Source organism: Arabidopsis thaliana, chromosome 4 (genome assembly GCF_000001735.4).
Source record: "Arabidopsis thaliana chromosome 4, partial sequence".
NCBI classification, from domain to species: Eukaryota; Viridiplantae; Streptophyta; class Magnoliopsida; order Brassicales; family Brassicaceae; genus Arabidopsis; species Arabidopsis thaliana.
This window is the reverse complement of record NC_003075.7, coordinates 673,707-690,514: the sequence shown is the minus strand read 5'-3', so window position 1 is coordinate 690,514 and position 16,808 is coordinate 673,707. Positions and strand designations below refer to the sequence as shown.

The 16,808-nt window shown below is 35.1% G+C and overlaps 6 protein-coding genes, 2 long non-coding RNA genes and 2 other non-coding genes across 13 annotated transcripts; 4 read left to right on the top strand and 6 right to left on the bottom strand.

Moving 5' to 3' along the window:
• The first annotated feature begins 54 nt into the window (after positions 1-54).
• Positions 55-1,702, top strand: AT4G01590 (DNA-directed RNA polymerase III subunit). 3 transcript variants are annotated; one of them, NM_001203723.2, is made up of 8 exons: positions 73-130; positions 269-530; positions 609-737; positions 824-877; positions 954-1,000; positions 1,081-1,173; positions 1,279-1,330; positions 1,419-1,702. In NM_001203723.2, the coding sequence occupies exons 2-8, from the start codon at positions 323-325 to the stop codon at positions 1,436-1,438; spliced, it is 603 nt and encodes a 200-aa protein (NP_001190652.1). In that variant the 5' UTR covers positions 73-130; positions 269-322; the 3' UTR covers positions 1,439-1,702. The 3 variants fall into 3 exon arrangements, with proteins under 3 accessions (NP_192069.1, NP_001190652.1, NP_001031569.1); NM_116390.3 differs by having other exon boundaries at positions 55-530; positions 1,419-1,634; NM_001036492.1 differs by having other exon boundaries at positions 100-530; positions 1,422-1,660.
• Positions 1,703-2,461: 759 nt separating this feature from the next.
• On the bottom strand, positions 2,462-2,617 carry AT4G03925. The gene has a single exon (NR_141761.1). It is a non-coding gene; the product is annotated as an other RNA (small nucleolar RNA).
• Positions 2,523-3,022, bottom strand: AT4G03905. Its single transcript, NR_141759.1, has one exon. It is a non-coding gene; the product is annotated as an other RNA (long non-coding RNA).
• On the bottom strand, positions 2,648-2,800 carry AT4G03915. Its single transcript, NR_141760.1, has one exon. It is a non-coding gene; the product is annotated as an other RNA (small nucleolar RNA).
• A 606-nt stretch (positions 3,023-3,628) lies between the features above and the next one.
• On the bottom strand, positions 3,629-4,845 carry AT4G01580 (AP2/B3-like transcriptional factor family protein). The gene is made up of 3 exons (NM_116389.3): positions 4,593-4,845; positions 3,981-4,359; positions 3,629-3,908 (listed from the first exon to the last, which is right to left on the bottom strand). Exons 1-3 carry the CDS (start codon positions 4,722-4,724, stop codon positions 3,847-3,849), a joined length of 573 nt encoding a protein of 190 aa, NP_192068.1. The 5' UTR covers positions 4,725-4,845; the 3' UTR covers positions 3,629-3,846.
• A 3,009-nt stretch (positions 4,846-7,854) lies between these two features.
• On the bottom strand, positions 7,855-8,653 carry AT4G03895. Its single transcript, NR_141758.1, has one exon. It is a non-coding gene; the product is annotated as an other RNA (long non-coding RNA).
• On the top strand, positions 7,914-8,653 carry AT4G01575 (serine protease inhibitor, Kazal-type family protein). Its single transcript, NM_116388.2, has one exon. It carries the CDS (start codon positions 8,041-8,043, stop codon positions 8,473-8,475), a length of 435 nt encoding a protein of 144 aa, NP_567214.1. The 5' UTR covers positions 7,914-8,040; the 3' UTR covers positions 8,476-8,653.
• Positions 8,575-11,043, bottom strand: AT4G01570 (Tetratricopeptide repeat (TPR)-like superfamily protein). Its single transcript, NM_116387.2, has one exon. It carries the CDS (start codon positions 11,026-11,028, stop codon positions 8,611-8,613), a length of 2,418 nt encoding a protein of 805 aa, NP_192066.2. The 5' UTR covers positions 11,029-11,043; the 3' UTR covers positions 8,575-8,610.
• A 195-nt stretch (positions 11,044-11,238) lies between these two features.
• Positions 11,239-13,533, top strand: MEE49 (Ribosomal RNA processing Brix domain protein). The gene is made up of 11 exons (NM_116386.4): positions 11,239-11,590; positions 11,680-11,760; positions 11,848-11,943; positions 12,036-12,119; positions 12,208-12,277; positions 12,357-12,439; positions 12,520-12,599; positions 12,681-12,779; positions 12,868-12,937; positions 13,013-13,102; positions 13,211-13,533. Exons 1-11 carry the CDS (start codon positions 11,351-11,353, stop codon positions 13,247-13,249), a joined length of 1,032 nt encoding a protein of 343 aa, NP_567213.1. The 5' UTR covers positions 11,239-11,350; the 3' UTR covers positions 13,250-13,533.
• A 536-nt stretch (positions 13,534-14,069) lies between these two features.
• Positions 14,070-16,653, top strand: NAC069 (NAC domain containing protein 69). 2 transcript variants are annotated; one of them, NM_116385.4, is made up of 6 exons: positions 14,070-14,443; positions 14,524-14,795; positions 15,302-15,442; positions 15,517-15,888; positions 15,969-16,154; positions 16,242-16,653. In NM_116385.4, exons 1-6 carry the CDS (start codon positions 14,290-14,292, stop codon positions 16,488-16,490), a joined length of 1,374 nt encoding a protein of 457 aa, NP_192064.1. In that variant the 5' UTR covers positions 14,070-14,289; the 3' UTR covers positions 16,491-16,653. The 2 variants fall into 2 exon arrangements, with proteins under 2 accessions (NP_192064.1, NP_001078344.1); NM_001084875.1 differs by having other exon boundaries at positions 14,104-14,795.
• The last annotated feature ends 155 nt before the right edge of the window (positions 16,654-16,808 follow it).

Genomic DNA, 16,808 nt, shown 5'->3' with positions numbered 1-16,808 from the left:
GCCCATCGAGAAAATTTGCGCTTACTAATCTGTTTTTTTTTTCAAGAAATACCCATCTAAAGGTTAATATTTACGAAATCCGCCACTGCTCTAAAGACTGTAATCTTCCTTCTTGGTCCTGCAGATCCATGTATGAAACTTCCCCTGAACCCTAATTTAGCTATTCGAATTTCGATGTTCACTTCTAAATCCTCGATTCGTCTCTGAATAACTCCATCGTAATCGAACTGATTTCAAGACGGTTCGTTTCTTTTTCCTCTTATCCCAGATTTCTTATTCTTCTCCTCTCGCCGCCACAGTTTTCGAAGGTGAATTTGTGTCCATGTCTTGGAAAGGAGCCCGAGGAAAACCAAAAGGCTATGGCGGCGATTATGGCAAGCCTGAGCCTTTTGTGATTTTCCCTGAAATTACGTTACCAGATCCAAAATCAATCTCAACAGACTCGCAATTAGTTCAAAGCTACTTTACTTTCAATAAGTTTTGGAGGAATTCTCCTTATCACTTAGGCGATGGTGGTGTTTCTAAGAAAGGTATCAACTTTATACTTTTGTCTTTGTAATCTCTGCTTAAAGCTAAAAGCTTTTTCTTTTCTTTTTTACAATCATCAGAGAAAGAGAGTTTGAACATTGAGAGGTACTCAGATTCGTTGAAGCCGAAGATGAAGTCTAATAAGAATGGATCTTTCTTTGATTTTCTTGTTCTTAGACCTGATAACTTCCCTAAAGAACTTCTTGGAGGTTTGTTTTTGTTTCCACCATCTCAATACTCTTTAGATGTGTTTAGTTTCATCTTGCTGATTATCATTTGGATTATGCGATTTCAGATACTCGAAGAGAACAACGGCCTGTGAAGAGAGCTAAATGGAGTCAAGAAGCTGGTACATTGTCTTTATTATTAGTTTTTGTTTTCAACAATGTAACGAGAAGTTTAAGTTCTGTGTTTTTGTTTCATAGATTTGCAGAAATTGGATGTGTTTGAGAAGCTTGAAGCTAAGTTTAAGGTAACTAGTGAAACTTTTAACGGTTCAATGGTTTTTTAAGAGCACTTGACAGTAATGTGTTTTGGATTATGTTTGGTTAGGTTGAAGGCAAGGAAGAGAAAGAAGAAGGGGAAGATGATGAAGAAGTTGTGGAATCAGAAGGAGAAGAATCTGATAACGGAGATTATGATCAGGTTTTTGCTTATTTTTCAGATTAATGTTTGAATTGATACCTTGTGTGATTCTTCTTCTTCTTCTCAAGTTACTTAACAACTTTGTTCTTGAATGTTTTTTTGTAGAATCAAGACTTTGATGATGATGACGACGATTATAATAACGAGGATGATGGATGTAAGAGTCATCATCTTTATTCTAAGATTGCATCCTTTAAACTTTAAAAATGATTCTAGCTAACTTTGTTTCTCTCTTTTCTTGCCAGTAGTTGAAGAGGTGTATTAAGCTGCTTCTCCTTTTTCCCAAAACAATCAAGTTTTGCAGTCAAGAGAAGCTAAGCCTGTCCCAAGCTTTAGTTTTATTTAAAAACTCTCAAGGCATTTATTTGTTTTGTTCCCTTGGTTCTTATCATATTGGAACCATCCCCTCGAACTGAAGAATATGAAATTCATGTTCAAGCGTACAAATTTCTGTTTGGTTGAAAATCACAGAGCTTTACGTTCTTCACTCAAGAATTTCACTAATCTTCCATAAAGTTAGTAACCACTGAGCTTTAGTGTCGTACATTTCGCACAAGATGTCTATTTGATTCGACTAATATTCAATTTAGACAAATTCTTCAAGCTAACAAAGCAAATCAAACTTTGTCCTCCCAATGCTTTACACTTCTTGTATTGCTGCATTAATTCCAGCTGAAACCATTAAAATCATTCTGGAAGCGTTGTTGCATAGTTTTCATCATGTGTTAAGAACGTAACGCTGTTCGGTTACGTGTGTTGAGCAAGCGATCTTCACCATTCTTGTTGAAACTTAGTTGTGTATATTTTTCACTGTTGTGATGATCTTGACCAATCTCGTTGAATCTTTGAGGTGTATATTATTAACTGTTGTGATACTACCTCCTGTGTTCATGTAATCCAACTTCTATTGTAGCCTGTTATTATTATTGTGTTATCCCATGATATCCACGAGGCTTCATGTTTTTACTTTTACAGAAGTACACAGAATCTTCTTATACAAGAGTTTTATCAATTGATAGTGCAGTTACTACTAATCAAACCCATTTTATATTATCTTCGTCTCTTAAACATCATTCCTTTTGCTACATTTTGTTTCTTGAAACTATTTGGCTAATTCAAGTGAAAGCTTTGGCAAACAATAATGTGTCTTGGTTCCTAATTACAATGATACATATACATTGGCTCCTAATTCCTGTCCAAATCAAAGTAATCTAGAGAAAACTACTAGAGCCTAATCAGAAGATTAAAACAAAAAACAATAAAACTAAACTTGAAAGAACAATTCAGTAGATATTCGAATCTATCCATTGAAGGATATTTGGAATTGAAGGGCAAAAAAGGAGAGAGCTTTTTCACACCCAAAACTGATTCGGATTTTGATATAAGCCTCTGTCTGAACAAGAAGGTGTTCCTATATTTCACATTCCCGTTATTCGGAGGCTATTCATATACATATCACTCTATACACAGATTCTTCTGTCTGAAACTTTTTGGGGAAGAAGCTTTGATTTGAATTAAGAAAACACAAAGAAGCTTCTCCACAAAAACCAAAGAAGCCACGAATCAAAACAATACAGAAAAGTATTGAATGATCAGAATTGATTTACGCCTCCTAACTAAGCCAATAAGTATGAAATTGCCTAAATAACTTAGGGTTCATAAAGCTACTCAAGGAGGCGGATTTTATCCCCAAATATCAAAACACAAAACAAAAACGATAGAGATTAACAAAGAGACTTATGAGGAAGATGAGTTACGAAGAAGACAAGAGTGGCGCAACCCTTTTTATTCACTCTGTTTTCTAGGGCTTTTCTTGGGTTGGGTTGTGAATGACTATTTTACCCTCCCTAATTGACTGACCGGTTAATGTAATGTGGTCTGGTTTTCTTAAACCACTCAATCTGTTTTAACCATTGGCTTTAAGAAAAAAGGCAGAGTAAGATCTGTGAAAATTAAAAAGGCCAGCAATATTCTTTGTACAATATTACAAAGTTTGTAAGGTTACATGAAGTTGTGATTTATTTTGGTGGTGTGGTGATGGCTGATGCAACTTTGCAAACTTCCGCATAGCAAATATCTCTGCCCGTTTTATTGGGACGTGTCGTGACAGTCGCGTTGCTTCTGCGGGATCATTCCATTGGGGCAGGTGGACGTGCTTTAGTGAGGGGCGTGTAAGACTCAGGTTAGAGGAAGGAATCGAACTGTTCAAGAGCATGAAGACAAGATTTGGTGTCACACCGGTTATCCAACACTATGGATGCGTAGTAGATCTTCTTGGTAAAGCGGGGCAGATACAAAAAGGCTTATGAGTTTGTATTAGCTATGCCTATAAAGCCTGACGCTATCTTGTTAAGAAGTCTTTGCAATGCCTGCAGCATTTATGGAGAGACTGTAATGGGTGAAGACATCGGAAAGACTCTTCTCGAGATAGAACGAGAGTAGGAGAAGCTTTCGGGTTCTGAGTGCGAAGATTATGTCGCTTTATCAAAAGGTAGAGAAGCTGAGGAAGGAGATGAAAGAAAGAAGAATCAAAACACGAGCTGGTTACTCTTTTGTTTAACATAGCTTGTTACAGGTCAGGATTCAAAACACTACTCATTTAGTTTCATCAAGTCATTAATTAACATTACACAACAAATAAACTTGCAGGTCTCGGTTCTGTTAAAAGCTCTGTTATCCCCTGAGGACTCTCTTGTCTTCTTCTTCTTCTTTAAGCACTTGCATCACATCAACATCTACACACAGATAAAGATATTCAGATCCCAATCTTCTTAATCATAACGTTGTTATGAACAAAGTCTTCTTACCGTGTAGAATCTTGTCAAACTCGATGTCTCTTGGTCTCTTCTTGGATTTGTGCTCTGTATCAAACTCTTTGCCTGTAATTTCAATTACATCATCGTCGCTGTCGATGATATGAACTGCATCCAGAGGATAGTTGGTCTCGCAAGCCGAAGCATTGAAGATTATTACACGGAAACTCGAATTCTTCTTGTATTCGAACAAGAGAAAGTGGCCTTCCTCGATGGAATGAGCCTCTGCAAACTCACTCCAACCCTCATGGAACCAAATCTCTTCACCGATCCGTTTAAGCTTTATGGAACGCTTATATCCCGCAGGAGTCACTAATGTAACAACCTCTGAGAGTTTAGACCCTTGTAGCTTTACGAATCTTGGCGGAATCCTCTGCTCAAAAACATAAATAGATTTTCAGAAACAAGTAACAAAATGTCAGATCTTAAATTCTCTACATTTCTTAAGAACAAATTATCAAATTAGTGTATCCCTTTTAGATCTCTAATCCAAGATAAAACAAAAGAAATGGACACTGTTTAGTGAATCTGCAGATATTGAAACAGGAATAACAACACACATGCAAACACTTTATTTCAAGTTTTTTCAAAGTATTAGGTAATTACCATCATCTTATCCTTCATCGTTGAAGGTAAGACCAACTTGAAGAACTTCTTCACCGGCGACTCAGGATCTTGCTGTGATTGGCGGTGAGAGACTGAGGTGGCTCTGGCCTTCATGTTTCGGGTAATAACCATTTTTGTTTGCCTTGCTCAGACAGAGAAGAGAAGGAGAAAATTGAGAGTAGAGAGTGATGAGTGGAGACTCGTTAAAGAGGCGTAAAAGAGAAACCGAGAAGCCAGATAAGTTTTCTTGTCGTTATGTTAGTAAGATTTTTATCTGACGAGTGTGACAGAGTTACTTTAACTCTTATGTAGTTTTCCAACACTCTTTTTGTACAGTTCTCAAGTCAAAAGATAAGTCTTACCATTATTGAAGTTTTTTTTTTCCTTTTGGTATACAACCTTCTATTTACATATATAATTTTTGTAAGAATTTTAGACAAAAAAACCTTAAAATAGTATTTAGTTTTTAATCTTTACAAAATTTATCTAAAAATTTTTTGTTCTACATTTATTTTTGTATCTAATTTATTTGATTTTATATATACAATACATATACTCAATAAAATATTAGTTTTTTTTTACTGCATATAATGTAATTTAAATTTTTAAAAGAAAAATATATTACTCAATTGATAAAAAAAACATGTATAAAAAATTCTATATTATTTAAAAATTTAGATTATGGTTCAGAGTCATATTATAAAAAAGACCAAATTGATTTTGAATACGAAGGAACAAAAAGCTTATAATGGGACTATTGTGGCTGTTAAAAAAAGCATCCAAATTAAAAGTGTTATCTCGTTTACTCTGGTTCTTTATTTTAAAGAATTGAATCAATAATTTTTTAAAATATTATAAATATTAAGATTTTATTAAAAGTTAATTATTACAAATTTTACGACTTTTAAAAGTTAAACTTTATAACTATAAATATTTAAAAATATATATGGTGAAATTAAAATATACTAATAGGACGATATACTACAGGTTAGATCCAAATATAATAATCAAAATACAATTATAAAGTTTGGATCGATATTAATTTTTTTTTAAGTTTGAGACATTAATAATATTTGAACTCTATCAGAAAATGACAAAAAATGTTTAATTTCCCTGGATGTGATTTAATGTGGGATGAGTTTGGATCGATATTAATATGAGATGATATACTATGAAGAAATTTTATAATTAACAATCAAAATACAATTATACGATTTTAAAAACTAAACAAAACTAACAATATTAACAAAACAAATATAAGGTGTATCATACATAAAAAATAATAACATATATTTATAGATCATCTTAAAAACAAAAATTTAATTTTTGATAAAAAAAAAAATAGGTATATAGTATATCTTTTAATATGTTGTTCAAATATTAAAAATATTAATTAAAATAAATCTTTAGTTTTTTGCAAATCAATCTCTAGTATAAATTTTAAAAAATAGCATTTAAATTCGCTTTTATCAATAACCAATGTATAATTAGTTGCTACATGTCATAACAATCAAAGCCTAGTTTCTAATAAAGACTAACAACACATATTCCTAATAAACACTGAACTAGATTTTAACCCGCGGTATACCGCGAGATGATTTATTTTTAAAAAGTAATATATATTAAAACTTGCAAATTTATTTTTATAAAATATTTATATTTTACAGTTTATAATTGTTATTAAGTAACGCTATACCACAAATCCATTAGACAATTATTAAAAAACTGAAGTTTTAACCCTATTAAAACAACATATTAATAATATTTTAAAATTTTATAAATATTGATTCAAATACATCCACCATATAACTCAATTCCAAAATAAAACTCGTTCTGTAATTTCTTTACCCGTCCCGTGATTTTTTAATTAAAGTAGTAATTTTAAAAATTTAAGAATTATTTATTAAATATAAAAGTTTTGCAAATTGTATCATTCTCTAATACATTTATATTTTATAGTTTAATTTTATATATAGTAACATTATACATACCACGTAACATTTTTGGTTTTATATAATCTTTTCTAAATTAGGATGATTTGATATGTTTAATATTAGTGGTCTTAAAAAATAATAAAATAAAAATTTAACCCGTATTGAAACGGTGGATTAATTAGATTTTACTTTTTTATTAATGTTGATTCAAAAACCCGTCCCTCCAAATCCGTCTTGCCAAAAAGCCATTTATTTTATTAATATTAATTTTATTTATGATATGACTCTGAATTATAATCTAAACATTTTAGCTAATAACATAGAAATGCACCATATTTATTTAATAGGAGAATGTACTATATGACCGGAATGCACTTTTACCCAAATCCACCAAAAAAGTCTTGCAAAAATACTATAGACCCGAATGTACCATATTTTTTTTGTGCTAATTTTTCTGTGATTATGATTTAATTGATTTCGTATATAAAATATTAAATTGTTTTACGAACTTATTTGTTTATAATTTGGTAACAGATAGATATTTGAATATTCGGTATATTTTGCTTCAGTTTAGGAAATCTTTGATGACCCGTCTTTAAATCCAATAAGCCCTACAATTAAGAGATGAATATTGTCGTTAAATAATTTTGGTAATCTTAATGATGTCATTAAAAGATTTTGTTTTTGATTTAAATTTTCTAATGGCATTGTCATGTAATTAATTACAAAAATTAAGGTTACATTTAAAATGTATTTCCCAAATAATATAGTAGGATATGGAGATATTTATACAATTTACTTTTTCTTTACCTGCTTTGGACATTTGGACTTGATATATAAAAAATTTAATTTTTCCTAATATTTCTTACATTTCAATATTATATAACCTAAAATAAGATAATGAATTTCAAAATTCTTATATCTGTTTTTGGTGAGTTTTCCTTTTTTGGGCTATAATTATTGACTATTGAGCTACAAAACCTATTTCCTTTTTTTTTTTTCCACCGTGTGGATCTCACGCGGTTTTGAAAACAGCAAGACGTTCATACGTCTAAAGCTATAAACGACACAAAGTGCTATTCTCCTTTTCTGAGTTAATGTTCACACGTGGGAAGCCAACTGTAAAATCGTAAGCATGCGCGCTGTTTTTTTTGTTGCTAGCCGTTATACCAACTGTTCCTCCTACTCATACACCAACTATTAATTTTTAAAACATTCCTCTTTTTTTTCCCAACAATAAATAAAATAAAATTTTCTTCACTTTTTTTCTTTTTCAATTTGCTTTTTTAAATAATTTAATATATAAATAACTTCTTCTCTGTCAAAGATTTTTCCTGATTCTTTCTTTTTTCCTCTATTGATTTTTTTTTTGCTCATTCGTTGTTTCCTTTCAGGAAAAGAGAGGAAACAACGTTTCGTCTTCTCAGATTCTTTACCTTTCTTAAGGAAAAATCCCAAAAGAGAGAAGATAAAAATCTCGCATTCAGATTTTAGGGTTTCTGACAAATTCTCCGATGAAATTCAAGATCCGAATCTCGGCAATGTCGACAATCTCGCCGTCATTAGCCGTAATTGCGTTTCTTTTTCTGATTCTTCTGAATCTATCTTCGGTTTTCGCTGATCCTTCGACGGAAGGAGGAGAGATTATTAGGTTACCTTCGGAGAAGATCAACGGTGAAAAAAACAGAGGCGAATTCTGTGAAGGAATTGCTAAACCGGCTTCGTGTCCGGTTCAGTGTTTCAGGCCTGATCCGGTTTGCGGTGAAGACAGCGTTACTTACTGGTGCGGTTGTGCAGATGCTTTGTGCCATGGTGTTCGTGTTGTGAAACAAGGAGCTTGTGATGTTGGTAATGGTGTTGGTTTGTCTGTTCCTGGACAAGCTCTGCTTTTGATACACATTGTCTGGATGATGCTTCTTGGGTTTTCTATTCTCTTTGGGCTCTTTTGATTTTGGTTCTAATTTCTCTGAATCAAAACAACATATAGAAGATTGTTTAGGTTTTCAGATTGCAAATGACGAATCTTTTTTGTTTATACTCTTCTTTTTTTCTTTATATTGCTCTGTATTCATATTACATTAAAACTATGAGGAAATATTATTATTATTTGGTTTGTTTCGTACAAAAGAAGCTTTTTTGAATCTTGCTTTCTCCATCTCTTTCCCAAGATAATCCAGGATTGTATCTGTTACGTGGTTAGGTAAACAACCTGCATCTAACATTGCTTTCAAGTACTTGTATGCTTCTTTCAATTTCCCTGCTTTACTATTCACTTCGATCATCGTGTTGTAACTCACAACGTCCGGGTTTATTCCATTGCTCTTCATGTGGTCAAACAGTTGTGTGGCTTCATCTAACCGGGTTGCTTTCCCCAGAGCGTTGATCAATGTGTTGTACATTACAATGTCTAGATATCCTCCTTGCTTTGTGAGTCTGTCGAGTACCGCGCTGGCTAAGTCTGCTCTTCCCATTTTTCCTAATCCTTGGATTATTACATTGTATGTTGCTATGTCTGCTGCACAAAAGTTCTCAAACATTTGGTCAAGCACTCCACGGGCGGTTTGGAAGTAACCCTTTTTGACAAACGAGCTCATCATGGAGTTGTAGGTGTAACTCGTGAGATCGGTAACACCCATTCCATTGAATATCTCAAACAATTTGCAGGCTAAGCTGAGATCCCCTTTGGACAGATATATAGATAGAAACGTGTTCATCATGTCTACGTCAAAAGAATCTGGCTTTGCTTCGACCCTCTGTCCTCTTGCTAAACCAAACAAGGGCTTAGGTTGATTTCTCTGGTGTGCTAATTGGTCCATATATGGAGATGATGACCAAGGGTCATCTTCCATTGGTGATACTTCCTCAGCACTAGCTCCATCGTCTTCCGAACCTACCATGCTCATAATATCTAGGAAGCTTCCTTTACTTGGAAACATTGGGGTGTAATCCTTATCTTTGCTCTGTGGACGTTTTAGTGAAGCTTCCACTCCAGCGTTCCATCTCAGAACATTAGGCACCAAGTTACCTTCCCTTATGTGCTTCATCAACTTCTCTTTCCAATCCCACCTACCTTGTTTATGAAATCCGATCAAGAGTGAACTAATTGTGACCAAATCCACAGAGAAACCTCTAGTCTCCATCTCCTCTACCAATTTTACTGCTCCTTCTAGCTTCCCTTCCCTGCAAAGCTGCAACCCAACAATGCTAAACGTAATGGCATCGACAAACTGACCCTTCTTCTTCAAGTCACAGAACAGAGTAAACCCAGCCTCAGCTCTTCCGTTCCTAAATAACCCGTCAATTAGAATGTTGTATGTCCAGCAGGAAGCTCTAACTCCTTCTTGAACCATCTTCTCAAACAACTGACAAGCCTCAGTGACTTTTCTTGCCTTGAGTGTCCCATCTAAAAGACAATTATACACAATAGTATCAGGGACAAACCCGTTATACTGCATCTCACCATAAATCCTCATTGCATCATCCATCCGGTAAGATTTACAACATCCTTGAATCAGTATACGATATGTCGAATTATCAGGCTCATGGCCAGACACCTTCAGCTCATCCCATACAATCAAAGCATCTTTAGCTTTTCCAAATAAACACAACACATGAATCAGGCTGTTATATGTGCATATATCAGGACCAAAAGAAGACCCATAGACCGAACTTCGCTCCTTCATCTCCTTGAACAAACTCAATGCAGCATCCAAGTCTCCCCAACAACCAAATCCATGAATACAAATGTTATAACTCCATGTATCAAACTTGAATCTTTTCATTCCCTTTAACTTTTCAAATACCCTTTTGAACTCCGACCTCATATCTGCTCTCCTTAGACCAACCAAGAGCTCATTAACAGCAACAGTTCCAGGAAGATAACTTACAATAATAACTCTACCAGTATCATCATCACTATGGTTATCAGAAGCTTCTAAAAGCTTAAATAATATAGACAGAGCAAGACGCAATTCGTGTTTCTTCACCAGAGCAATAAGAACAGAATCATATACACTAGGATTTAAGCAATCTCCTAATTCCTCCATGTAATCCAAAACTCCTAACGCTGATTCGAACTTACCCGAACGGATTAGAGAATCTAGAAGTATCTTCGCCATCGTCTGGTCCAAGTTAACTCCATCTTCCTTCATTGAACCAAGCAAATCGGGAACTTCTCCGAGAAGCCCTGTCCGACAAACAGTGCGAAATATCTGAGAGTAAGCTGTCGCTGAATGTTTGTATCCAGGACGAAGAGAATAACACCATCGGAAGAAATCTAGCTTCTTCGATGGATCTATGGAGTTTCTACGAAGGATCTGGAGAACCACAGGTTCCGAAATCGGTATCGAATTCGCGTCGAGGCTTCGTGTACCGGACTGAGACAAGGTCTTGGACAAAGACGCGACGAGAAGGACATTGCAGAGCTGTGGAAACGGTGAATTCTTCGCCGGTGATAGACCGGAAATTGCAGCTGATACGGCGCTTCCTCTTCCATGGCGCATCGCATAGTGACCACTGAGAAACGAAATTGATAGCTAACATACACGGCGTCGTTTAATATCGTTATAATGAAACGCCATAGTATAATGTTTCTTCAAGGCCCAGAATTAAGCCCGTTAATAGACTGATACGGCGACGGTTTAACGAATATTATAAAGATAGATAGGCCTATGCTTAAAGATGGGCCCAAGCATAGGCCCATTTGTATAGGTTTTTCAATTTTGAGTCGATAAACCCTAAGTTAGTCTCCGTCGTCTTCATTCTCAGCTTTGCCGTTTTCATCGATTAAAGAGAGAGAGGCTTCGTTCGCCGTCCGTCGTAAAAATGGGGTTCAAGAGGAAGAAAGATGATGGTGATGGTGAGGAAATGGAATCTGATGTTCGTGGAAAGTCTACTTTCAGTGGGGGTGAGAAGAGGAATGTGATACTTCCTTCGATGATTAAGAACAAAGATAAGAGATCAAAAGTGTATGCGAAGCAGAAGCATGAGAAGAAATTGGAGAAGCAGAAGAAGATTAGAGCTCGTGATGCTGCTGAGAAACGAGCTTTAGAGCTTGGAGAAGAGGTAACGATCTGGAGAAGCTTTTTTAGGGATTTTTTAAAGGTGTTTATGAATTTGAGATATTAAGTTTGGTGTGTGTTATTCGTTTGTAGCCTCCACAAAAGATGATTCCGAAGACGATTGAGAATACAAGAGAATCTGATGAAACTGTTTGCAGACCTGACGATGAAGAAGTATGTTTAGATTTAAAGTTTGATTCATCTCAATTTTTGAATTCAATTCATTGTCGTGTTGCTAATTTAGTGTAATTGAGTTTGTAGTTGTTTGCGGATATTGATGCTGATGAGTTTAATCCAGTTCTGAGACGTGAGATTGCACCTAAGGTCTTGCTCACAACATGTCGTTTCAATTCCACTGTAAGTCTTTTTTTTTTGGTACCATTGTTTCATAAGAGATTCTACAGATTTGTTTGTGGTTTTCTGATTCAAGTAATGTTGTTGGATTGCAGAGAGGACCTGCTTTAATATCTGAGTTGCTTTCGGTGATACCAAACTCTCATTATCAAAAGAGAGGAACCTATGATTTGAAGAAGGTGTTGTTATAAGTTTCATAGCTTCCTTGTTTCTCTATAAAGTTAGTCTTTTTGCAACTATATAACCTTGTTAGATATGGTTCTGCAGATTGTAGAATACGCAACGAAGAAAGATTTTACATCTCTTATTGTTGTTCATACAAATCGTAGAGAACCTGGTTAGTTTTCACTGAGTTTCAAGTTTTGTGCTCTCTACTGTATATGCTTTGTTTCAAGCTTTTGCTATTTCATATGTAGATGCGCTTCTTATCATCGGTTTGCCAAATGGTCCTACTGCTCATTTCAAATTGTCAAATCTTGTTCTAAGGAAGGATATTAAGGTATGTAAGCTAACCATTACTCTTCTCTACATCGAGTGTAGATTAGTGATCACTGAATTGGATGTTAAATGTAACTGCAGAATCACGGAAATCCTACAAGCCATCAACCAGAACTGGTTTTGAATAACTTTACAACGCGTTTAGGGAATCGTGTTGGGAGGTATAGTTTTCATAGTGTTGTTGACTTGGTTTTATGGTCTCTTTGAATTTCTTGCTGATGTTAGATTTTTCCTTTTTTCAGATTTTTTCAATCACTCTTCCCTCCGGATCCTAATTTCCGTGGTAGGAGAGTTGTAACATTCCACAACCAGCGTGACTTTATATTTTTCAGACATCACCGGTACATAACTTCACCTTTTCTTCTTCGAGTTGCTTTTGCTCCATTCTCCAATAAAACTTTTTATTGAACAAATTTCAACACTATCCAGTTACATATTTGAGACAAAGGAAAGCAAGAGTGATAAAGGAAAAGAAGAGACAATAAAACCTCGTCTTCAGGTCAGTTTTGACCATGTTGAATCAAAAAGTAATCAACATTATCAATGTTTGTATCATTAAACTTTGGATTTTTAGGAATGCGGTCCTCGATTCACGCTTAAGCTAGTTACTCTACAGCATGGAACTTTTGACACCAAAGGTGGAGAATTTGAATGGGTTCATAAGGTAAAATCACCAGAAATGGACACGAGCAGCTTCATTGCTGTTCTTTAGAGTTTTTGATGATTTTTAATTTTATTTTCTGATGTGTTTTTTTTTTGTATTTCATTACAGCCTGAAATGGACACGAGCAGGAGAAGGTTCTTCTTATAAATTCTGCTGTCTTCCGAGTTTCACCAAGTTTTGTGTTTATTTTGCATTTTCGAATTTTCCCTACCTCCGTCCAAAATTGTATGTCTTTAAAACTTCTCATTTCTTTTTTCAATATAGCCATGAGCCATCGAAACAATCGTAAGAGTACTTGTTTCAACAATATAGGCCCTCGTTTTTTACTAAGCTATATATAGTTGGTTAAACTTATGATTGTTTGGTTTGGTATATATCGACATCGAGCATTTGAATCTACAGCAGTAATATTGGATTTTGTTTAGTAGTTAAGTGGACCTTTATGTTGCATAATTAATAGTTTTACGATCATCAGTTCATCACCATAATAATAGGATTAGATTTGAGGATGTGAATGGTTACGGTGGTTGAGACGGATAAATCCGTTTGCGAATTAGACCGTTTTTGATTTACCATTTATAAATTAGAGTATGTAAGATTATAGATTAAGAAAAATAAAAGAAAATCGTCGCGGATCAATTATAGACCGTTTTTACCGCCGTAAGCATTCAAATCCTGAACATCTCTAATGATAATGTAATAGGATTGACAAAAACAAATCTAAAAATTAATTACGATTATTTAGGTGTAGTATAGAACGTAATTACGTATATGTATGTTACTATGTTGTCAATTATGTCGGCTATAATATTCCAGAAAGATCCTTCGGAAAGGAAAAAAAAAAACTGAAACTTCGGTTCGAAGTTCAAACAATTTTTCTTACTGCCACGTGTTACTTCATACACAATTAAAATATTTTTTTGTCCCTCTCATTTGTCAACGTTTAGGGGAAAAACATTAATATACTTTTACTGCATTCCGCCACAAATATCTTTCTTTCTTTTTTTATGGTTCTTCTTCACCCCAACTGTATTAGTACTGTTCGTCTTTCAGAAAAAACAATAATAGATAGAGGAAAAAAGAAAGAAACAGAGAAGTGAGAAAAAGCCCTTAAAACTCAAACACTAAAAAATTTTCAGTGTCGATTCAAAAAGTTTTGTTATTTGATCTGTTTCTGTGTAAAAAAAATGGTGAAAGATCTGGTTGGGTATAGATTTTATCCAACGGGAGAGGAATTGATAAACCATTATCTAAAGAACAAAATTTTGGGTAAGACTTGGCTCGTCGACGAAGCCATTAGCGAGATCAACATCTGTAGTTACGACCCAATTTACTTGCCTTGTAAGTTTCCTCACTTCAAAATCATCATCGTTGTCTCATCATCGGTCATTTCTAATTCTGGATTTGTTTGGTTGTTGTAGCTTTATCGAAGATAAAATCGGATGATCCTGTGTGGTACTTCTTCTGTCCAAAGGAGTATACTTCTGCGAAGAAGAAGGTAACGAAGAGGACTACAAGTTCAGGGTATTGGAAAGCTACTGGTGTTGATAGGAAAATCAAAGATAAGAGAGGTAATCGCGGCGAGATTGGGATAAAGAAGACGCTTGTGTATTATGAAGGTAGAGTTCCTAAAGGTGTTTGGACTCCTTGGGTTATGCATGAGTATCACATCACTTGTTTGCCTCAAGATCAGGTATAATAAACTCAGAGTTTCTTGAATTTGAGCTTCTGTGTTAGTTTGACTTAGCGTTATGTTTCTGTTAGTTGATCTTCTTGAATTGGATTTGGGTTTGATTCATCTGTCCCTGTGTTGGTTGCTATCTTTATCCCAATTTGAGGTTAAAGTCATGTTCTTGTAAGAATAGATTTGGGTTTGACTTATCTTTTCCCTATGATGCTTAGTACATCAAGTTTAGGTTCTGTGTATCAGAGTTTGAAGTGTTATATATAGAAGTTGTGGCCTAGAAGGCTAGTGTATTTGCTTCCCTGTGTTGAATATATTACTGTAATCTCCCCTGTGTTGGTTGCTATCATTAGTACGTTCTGTGTTGTCACAGAGTTTTAAGCGCTATGTATAGAAGTTGTAACCTAGTGTTCTTACTTCTGCCAAAGCTTGTGATTGTTTGAGTTATGTGTGTTTGATTTTTTGTTTTGTTGGCAAAGAACTTATGTGTGTGTGTACTTTTGGAATTTGTTCAGAGGAACTATGTTATCTGCCAAGTGATGTATAAGGGTGAAGATGGAGACGTCCCATCTGGTGGTAACAACTCGAGTGAGCCGAGTCAATCTTTGGTCTCTGATTCGAATACTGTCAGAGCTACGAGTCCCACAGCGCTTGAGGTGACTCCAGTTTCTTTATTTGATAATCTCATGTACTTGATTCGTTTACTCAAAACTCTCTTTTACATTTTCAGTTTGAGAAGCCAGGTCAAGAAAATTTCTTTGGTATGTCTGTGGATGATTTGGGGACTCCAAAGAATGAACAAGAAGATTTCTCTTTGTGGGATGTACTGGATCCAGACATGTTATTCAGTGACAATAACAATCCTACTGTGCATCCACAAGCTCCTCACTTAACCCCGAATGATGATGAGTTTCTCGGTGGATTGAGGCATGTTAACCGAGAGCAGGTTGAATATTTGTTTGCCAATGAAGATTTCATATCCAGACCAACCTTATCTATGACCGAGAACCGCAACGATCACAGGCCAAAGAAGGCTTTGTCAGGGATTATTGTTGATTATAGCAGTGATAGTAATAGTGATGCTGAATCGATATCTGCAACGGTAAAGCAAATCACCCGTTTTCTTTATCGTTACTTCTGTGCTGTAATCTCCATTCTCACATTTTGATTATATTATGTCAGAGTTACCAAGGAACATCAAGTCCAGGTGATGATAGTGTTGGTAGTTCGAATAGACAATTTCTCCAGACTGGTGGAGATGAGATTCTATCGTCTTGCAATGATCTACAAACCTATGGAGAACCTTCCATCAGTAGTAGCACCCGGCAATCTCAACTCACACGAAGCATCATACGACCAAAACAAGAGGTTTTGCGTTGCTCTTATGTTGATTCTATATGATTTCAACATATGTTGGATATATAAAGATAATGATTATGTAACTTTCCTTCACAGGTGAAACAAGATACATCAAGAGCGGTTGATAGTGATACATCCATAGACAAGGAGTCATCTATGGTGAAGACAGAGAAGAAGAGCTGGTTTATTACAGAGGAAGCAATGGAGAGAAACCGCAACAATCCACGGTATATCTATCTCATGAGAATGATCATAGGCTTCATTCTCTTGCTGGCTCTCATTAGCAACATCATATCGGTGTTACAAAACTTGAACCCGGCGATGAAGTTTGATCGCGAGAGATAGACAAAAGCTAGCAGATTGATCAAAGCACTCGTTTTTACTTTGCTTTTATTTATTTCTATTTTCTTCCGAAATTTTGATGTATATATGTGTGTGTATGTATGACCAAGAGGTATGTCTTGTACCTAAAGTTAAATAAAATTTAGGGTTTGAAAATTTTATAACATTTAGAGCGGGTCCATAGTTCAGTGCCGTGGTGGAGCATTAGACTGCTGATAAAGAAAACATTCGACAGAGACCAGTGAATGGTTTGAAAGGTTTCTCAAAGATTTGGTTTGTTGATAATTAAGAGAATGATTACATACCGGACAAGGGACTGGT